Here is a 7,957-nt window from a genome sequence, read left to right as displayed (position 1 = left end):
ACTGTGCATGCACGTTCCTTGGTGCTGCAGCAGCCCAGTGCACGCACACCCCTTGTTGTTACTGCTGCTTTGTGCGTGCACACTCATTCTATCACTTCATCCCAGCGCACGCACTCACACTGGAGCTATTGCTGCTCGCACACTCATTGTATCGCCGCAGCTCGGTGCACGCACACCGGTGCTATTGCTGCTCGGTGTGTGCATGCACATCAGTGTTGCTGCAGCTCAGTGCATGCACGTTCATTGCCCGTCGCTATCGCTGGCTCTCCCCGGGAGGTGACTTCAAGGGGACCGCAGGACCACCTCGGGGATGGGGGGAGGGCTGCACACGCGGACCCCGCTCCCCCTCCCCAACAAAGCGCTGTGGAATCAAAAAGGGGGGGGATGGAGGGGCACGTCACACCCCCGCCCCACACCCTCGCCTCGAGCCGAGCCCCCACGTTTTGCTTCACTCTCCCCATCTCCCCCCTCCCCCCCGCCCCCAATTTTGTATGTATTTATTTTTTTTAATTATTTTGTGCAGCGATGGGGGCGAGAAGGGGGGGGCGGGGGGGCGCCAGGCGGGGCGGGGCGGGGCGAGGGGCGGGGCGGGGCGAGGCGGAGAGGTGCGGCTGCAGCCAATCAAAGCGGCGCGCTCCGAAAGTTTCCTTTTATGGCGAGGCGGCGGCGGCGGCGGCCCTATAAAAGGCGGAGCGCGCGGCGGGCGGGAGTCGCTGCGCGCTGCCTTCGCCCCGTGCCCCGCTCCGCCGCCGCCTCGCGCCGCCCGCCCCGGCTCTGACCGACCGCGTTACTCCCACAGGTGAGCGGGCGGCACGGCCCCGATCCTCCGGGCTGCGATCATCGCTTGGTTTAATGATCGCTCGTTTCTTTTCTCTGGCTGCGTGGAAGCCTTGAGGGGCTCCGGGACGGACCTTTGTACGGGTTGTGCGTGTGCGTGCATGCGGGGAGCGCCGCGTGCGGCTCCGCGCCGCCCGGTGCCTGCGGGCGCGGCTCGGGGCTTGGTGCGCCCCGCTGTGTGCGGGCGGCGCGGCCGGGGGCGGCGCCCTTCGGTGCGGGAGGCCGCGAGGGGAACAAAGGCTGCGTGCGGGGGGGGGGGGGCGGGGGGGGCCGGTGCTCGGGCTGTGGTGCTCGGGCTGTACCCCCCCCCCTTCCCCGCCATCCGCCCGGTCGCCGAGCGCAGCCCGGCTCTCCGTCCGCGGCCGGGTGCGGGGCGTGGCGCGGAGCTCGCCGTGCCGGGCGGGGGGCGGCGGCAGGTGGGGGGGCGGGGCGGGGCGGCTGTGGCCGGGGAGGGCTCGGGGGCGGGGCGCGGCGGCCCCCGGAGCGCCGGCGGCTGTCGAGGCGCGGCTCGCCGCAGCCATTGCCTTTTATGGTAATCGTGCGAGAGGGCGCAGGGACTTCCTTTGTCCCAAATCTGTGCGGCGCCGAAATCTGGGAGGTGCCGCCGCACCCCCTCTAGCGGGCGCGGGGCGAAGCGGTGCGGCGGCGGCAGGAAGGAAATGGGTGGGGAACGGAACGGCCTCCCCGCTCCCCGCTGTGCCTTCGGCCTCGGGGCTGCCCGTAGGGGTACGGCCGCCTTCGGGGGATCGGGGCGAGGTTGAGCTTCTGCTGTGCGACCGGCGGCGCTCATGTCTTTCTCTGCTCTCTTCCTCCGCAGCCAGCCATGGATGATGATATTGCAGCGCTCGTTGTTGACAATGGCTCCGGTATGTGCAAGGCCGGTTTCGCCGGGGACGATGCTCCCCGTGCTGTGTTCCCATCCATCGTGGGTCGCCCCAGACATCAGGTATGGCAACGACGGCTGGGTGCTGCTTCCAGACAATGGAGAGGAGCGTTCGGTGGGAGTGGTTCTGCTGAGGGCATTAAGCTTCAGGGAGCCCTTTTATTTTTATGCGTGGCATGAGAGGCTGCTGCTCTGCAACAGTAACTGGTTGAGTGCACAGCCTGCTGCAGAGCATCCTGTGTTGAAGCGGTTGGCACAGTCCCTTCCCTGGCATCGTAGGGGCAGTAGGGGGTTAGTAGTAATTAAAGGTGTGGCTTTTGGAAGGAAACTTTATTCATCCGTTGCAGCTTGCCTGTCAGTTAAACTTAATGCTTTTTCTTTGTTGTGCAGGGTGTGATGGTTGGTATGGGCCAGAAAGACAGCTATGTTGGTGATGAAGCCCAGAGCAAAAGAGGTATCCTGACCCTGAAGTATCCCATTGAACACGGTATTGTCACCAACTGGGATGATATGGAGAAGATCTGGCACCACACCTTCTACAATGAGCTGAGAGTAGCCCCTGAGGAGCACCCTGTGCTGCTCACAGAGGCTCCCCTGAACCCCAAAGCCAACAGAGAGAAGATGACACAGGTGTGTAAAATGCTTGAGCCTGGAGCTACAGCAGGCACTGCTGCAGGCCGGCTTTCCTCTTCCATGTTGTCCTCTATCTGCCTTCACCACTTTTCCCTTTTTGCCATCTTTACAGGGTTTTCCTTTCCTGACCTGAGTCTCCCCTTTGCTGGACCTTGACAGGTTTTGTTTGCTCTAAGCTGACTTTCTCTGAAACTGAACTAGCAACTTGTCTAACTGCTGTTTCTGACTAGGCACTAATCCATTTACCATCTTCGAGTGACTGTACTGTAGTTTCTTGGCCTTTGTTTTGTTCCTTGCTGTGTCATGTGGATGGGCCTGTGGTAGCAGTGTCCTTGCTCAGGCTCTGACCTGGCAGGTGTGGGTGGAGACCAAGTGAGATAAGTGCTGATATCTCCTAGAGGAGCAAAGAAGCCTCTTATCTAGGGACAAATGTAAAACCACATGCATGGACTGATGGAGGCGTGCAGTGAGAACCTTGGTTTATTCTGCTTGACTCAGTGCTTTCTTATCTTTCTAGATCATGTTTGAGACCTTCAACACCCCAGCCATGTATGTAGCCATCCAGGCTGTGCTGTCCCTGTATGCCTCTGGTCGTACCACTGGTATTGTGATGGACTCTGGTGATGGTGTTACCCACACTGTGCCCATCTATGAAGGCTATGCCCTCCCCCATGCCATCCTCCGTCTGGATCTGGCTGGCCGTGACCTGACGGACTACCTCATGAAGATCCTGACAGAGAGAGGCTACAGCTTCACCACCACAGCCGAGAGAGAAATTGTGCGTGACATCAAGGAGAAGCTGTGCTACGTCGCGCTGGATTTCGAGCAGGAGATGGCCACAGCTGCCTCTAGCTCCTCCCTGGAGAAGAGCTACGAACTCCCTGATGGTCAAGTCATCACCATTGGCAATGAGAGGTTCAGGTGCCCTGAGGCCCTCTTCCAGCCGTCTTTCTTGGGTAAGTCTGACTCCTTTCAGGAGGCTCTGAGCTCCTTCTGCCTAGAGTGACTTAAAGACTGGTCAGCTGCTGTAATACTGCTGGCCCTTAGCAGGTCTGTCCCATTCCACCCCAGTCTTTTTCTTCCTCAGCCTGAGGACAGTTGAGGTACCTAGGTCAGTAGAACATGGCCTGTCAGCCATGGCTTTGTTGGGCTGAGTTGTTTCCTACTATGAGGTCTTTGATTCTCTCGTTTTCCTATAGTAGTAAGTCCTCTGGCTTCCTTGTCTCTGAACTGTTCACTGACCTGACGCTGCTTTTTGCTCACAGGTATGGAGTCCTGTGGTATCCATGAAACTACCTTCAACTCAATCATGAAGTGTGACGTGGATATCCGTAAGGACCTGTATGCCAACACAGTGCTGTCTGGTGGTACCACAATGTACCCTGGCATTGCTGACAGGATGCAGAAGGAGATCACAGCCCTGGCACCTAGCACAATGAAAATCAAGGTAGGCTGGAGCCCTGGGCTCTTTCTCACGCACCCCTTAATGCTGTGTGGGTGGAAGAGGCTGAACTAAACTACTACAGAAGATGGGAACTGCTTTGTCTTAGTGGTGGAGCCTTATGGCCTTGCTCTGGGCAGGGTGGCAGCCACTCAGCTGTGTGAGTAATTAGATTAAGTGCTGGCTGTGAGTGGGGGAGGAGGGTGTTCTGTGTGAGGCTGTGCCTTAAGCCTGCTCAGACTAGAGAGCGCCTTGGCCAAGGCCAGATAAAGCAATTGGGTAGCAGGGTGCCACAGGGCTGTGCATGGGAGTGTGTGCCATCACACTGCATCTGACCAGTTGTTCTCTCCTGCAGATCATTGCCCCACCTGAGCGCAAGTACTCCGTCTGGATTGGAGGCTCTATCCTGGCCTCTCTGTCCACCTTCCAGCAGATGTGGATCAGCAAGCAGGAGTACGATGAATCCGGACCCTCCATTGTCCACCGCAAATGCTTCTAAACCGGACTGTTACCAACACCCACACCCTTGTGATGAAACAAAACCCATAAATGCGCATAAAACAAGACGAGATTGGCATGGCTTTATTTGTTTTTTCTTTTGGCGCTTGACTCAGGATTAAAAAACTGGAATGGTGAAGGTGTCAGCAGCAGTCTTAAAATGAAACATGTTGGAGCGAACGCCCCCAAAGTTCTACAATGCATCTGAGGACTTTGATTGTACATTTGTTTCTTTTTTAATAGTCATTCCAAATATTGTTATAATGCATTGTTACAGGAAGTTACTCGCCTCTGTGAAGGCAACAGCCCAGCTGGGAGGAGCCGGTACCCATTACTGGTGTTAGATGATAATTGCTTGTCTGTAAATTATGTAACCCAACAAGTGTCTTTTTGTATCTTCCGCCTTAAAAACAAAACACACTTGATCCTTTTTGATTTGTCAAGCAAGCGGGCTGTGTTCCCCAGTGATAGATGTGAATGAAGGCTTTACAGTCCCCCACAGTCTAGGAGTAAAGTGCCAGTATGTGGGGGAGGGAGGGGCTACCTGTACACTGACTTAAGACCAGTTCAAATAAAAGTGCACACAATAGAGGCTTGACTGGTGTTGGTTTTTATTTCTGTGATGTTTCTCGACAGTTGGTCCTGCTCTCATCCAGCCTTGCCAGCCTGTGTGGATCAGCTGTCTCTGGGGGGTGCATGCTGGTGCTGTCTGGTGGTGCACAGGCTGAATGAACCATGATGATACTTCAGCAAGGAGTTTGGCTCCAGTTCTGTCCTGAGCTGCCATCAGTGCACTCTGTAGGGGACTGTTGGATGAGGGTGGGCTGAGCTCTGGGAGAGAGTGGGGCTGCAGCTGTGCTGCTTCCTGTGACCCTTATTCTGTGTGTGACCTGACAGCAGTGGGGTGGTGGTGTTACCAAGGTGCAGCTGGCTCCTGACATGGGGCCATTTATTCTTCCTCCAAGAAGTGTTTCACTTGTGGCCTCTGTCCTCCAGTTTCAAGTATCTCCAGGCAAGCAGCTTGCTCTGCCTTTGCTTCAGCTGGGGAAAGTGGGAGGCCTGGGCTCAGGCAAGCTGCCTGCTGGGTGGAGCAGCTCCTCAGGTGGAGGCAGGAGAAAGCCTTCAGCGAAGTGGATGAAATGGATTTTGAGAGCAGGGCTGTTAGACATCACTGCAGGGGTGGGGCTGGGAAAGGGTGCGGAGAGGAAGCTCTCACTGGAGCAGTGACATGGCTGCAGGGTCAGGGCCTAGGGAGAGCAAAGCCAGGTGACGCTTTGCATTGCTAGCCTAAGCAGACAAGTCCTCACAGCCTTGCTTGTGGGCACGCTGGCTTCCCGAGGCTCCTCCAACCTGCCTGGCTTTGAAGAGCTAATGGCTGTGACTGTGTCACGCTCACAGCAGATGAAAGGCAGGGAACAAGCTGCATGGGTTCTTTTAATCCTCTGCCTGGCCTCATCATTCCCCAGCGTCACGCTGTGCTCAGGGTGGACCTGCTGGTTTCTTCCTTTTGTCTCCTCAGCCTCCCTTCTGGCTGCGCTAATGTGGCAGGAGACTGGCAGGGCTGCGGGTGCAGACGCTGGGCCAGGCAGATGAGTTACTGGAAGCACTGGTTTGCAAGGAGCAAGGTGTAACTGGTTGGGGAGGGGCCCAAACTGGGCTAATAACCCGGGGTCTTGGGGAAGCAGGGTGAGGAGGAGGCGGCAGCAGCCGCTGGGGAGGGAGCTGGTGGGAGTGGAGCAGGAAAAAGGCCAGGAGGAGAGAGGAGATGGCGGCAGGGAAATGGGGCATGTCTGCTCTTCTGCCTTCAGTCCTCCCTGAAACAACCACTGATTGCTGTGAAAAATGTGCTGAGGCACAAAGAACTGCAGAGAGGATGGTGGCAGCAAGGCAAGGAGCTGCAAAGTGCCTGGGGTCGAGAGCAGAGGGTGCAGGGAGAGTAATGGGCCGGGGAGCTGAGCTGATTTTGTATGCTTCAAAGAGCAGAAAGCAAAGCTTTCAGTTAACACTTCACAGGGTTTCCTTTTTTCTTTTCTTCCTATCTTTCTTGCTGCTCCAGGCATTCAGCCCCCCAATAAAATGAGGCTGAGCGTTTTGCAGCCCTTCCCACCCCTTCTCCAGCGTGAGGCCATGGCGTGCACAGCTACTCCGCAGGCTGCTCCAGCAAGGCTCACTTTATGCCTCCTTTGGGCCATTACATGCTGGAGAAAAGAATGTGGTGCTGGGCAGGGAAGCCTGCAAGCATTACTCACTGCTCCCAACTCCGACAAGCGGAGGGGAGCCAGGTGGTTTCCTCTCAGAAATGATGGGCATTGGAGATGGGGGATTTTTTTTTTAACCATAGCTTCTCCATCTCTGTGTTTAGGCTGTGATGTGCTGGGAGTTCTGCGGCTGCGGGGACAGCAGGGATCAGCCACAGACTGTTGCAGGCCACCCAGCCCTTTCTCACCTCCCTTTAACTGCCCGGGGGAACTGGCTCAACTGAACAGAGCTGAGCAAACGTTTTATTCCTTTTCTTCCCTCAGAGCTCCCAACTTTCGCTCCTGCTGGAGACAGTGGCTGGCACTTCACCTGCAATTAGCCGGTGACCTGGAAAGTCACCTCGCTGAGCTGCTTATGGAATCAAGCCACTGCCAGGAATTAGTGATGTCCTTGGCAAAGGGGACGGCTGCAGCTCTCAGGATTTAGCCCTGAAGGGCCTCCTTGTGTGGCTGCCTCAAGCTTTGTCAGGGAGCGCTGACCAAAAATGGCCCCTGGCTGGGGGGGATTCTGTCCTCTTGTTAGAGCACGCTGGCAGCCTGCAAATGTCCCATTTCCCAGGACGTTCAAACACAACTGGCTTCCTCGTGGAAGTCCCCTCTGAGGGCACAAAGTGACGGTTTCAGAAAACGGGCTTTTCTTGGTGTCAGCTCATGGATGAGACAGCGGCTGGAGGAGGAGCCCTGCTCTTTGAAGTTGGTCTCTGCAGAGAGAATGCTGACCTCAAGCCTGTCCTGGCTTGTATTATACCCATCCGTAATCTACTTTAGTAGGCCTTACTGTATTAAATCGTATCAAGCACCGAAAACCATTTACAGCAGCGGAGACAGCAGTTTGCCCAAGCATACAAAGCGCTCTGACCACCAAGCTTTCATTATGCTGACAGAAAGTTGAGATGTTCAAACTTTATCAGTGTTAAGAAGAACCACAGGAGAGAAATGACTCAAGAGTTTCCCAGGGGAAAAAAATAAATAAATAATTCACCAGGTCTGTCCAGCCATGAACTGTGAAGAGATGCTGTACAGAACACAATATCTTGATAGCAGCACCAGATTTGTTTGTTTGCCCTCCTGGACCGGGACAGCACGGTATGCGCCTGCCTTCTTTGGGCTAGGAAAACTGTATGAGTCACGCCATGATCAAAGTCTGCCTGGAGACAGACCAGCACTGAACTGATGCCATTTTCACAGGAGGTTCCCATGTGCCAGCGGTGGGAAGAGCGTTCCTGAACTAAAGAGCAGCAGGGAAGGTTTCTGCACTCACCCACTGACAGCTTCCCAGCAACCATCAAGGGAAATGCCAGCGCTCAGAGTAGCTGTTTGCTTCCTTCCTCCTTTACAGCCCATCTGATGTCCTGCTGCTGCCTTGAATTCAACCTCATGTCTTATCTACACTGCTCGTTTGCTCAG

At 55.8% G+C, this 7,957-nt stretch overlaps 1 protein-coding gene across 1 annotated transcript; it reads left to right on the top strand.

Annotated features, from left to right (window-relative positions):
* Positions 1–716: 716 nt before the first annotated feature.
* ACTB (actin beta) lies at positions 717–4,883 on the top strand. Its single transcript, XM_042838307.1, has 6 exons — positions 717–799; positions 1,655–1,783; positions 2,111–2,350; positions 2,871–3,309; positions 3,619–3,800; positions 4,150–4,883. Exons 2-6 carry the CDS (start codon positions 1,661–1,663, stop codon positions 4,291–4,293), a joined length of 1,128 nt encoding a protein of 375 aa, XP_042694241.1. The 5' UTR covers positions 717–799; positions 1,655–1,660; the 3' UTR covers positions 4,294–4,883.
* Positions 4,884–7,957: the final 3,074 nt, after the last annotated feature.

The sequence above is a fragment of the Centrocercus urophasianus genome, unplaced genomic scaffold (genome assembly GCF_019232065.1).
Source record: "Centrocercus urophasianus isolate 14NV4802_14NV808 unplaced genomic scaffold, USGS_Curo_1.0 seq_757, whole genome shotgun sequence".
Classification (NCBI taxonomy): Eukaryota; Metazoa; Chordata; class Aves; order Galliformes; family Phasianidae; genus Centrocercus; species Centrocercus urophasianus.
This window is presented reverse-complemented; position numbering and strand designations above follow the sequence as displayed.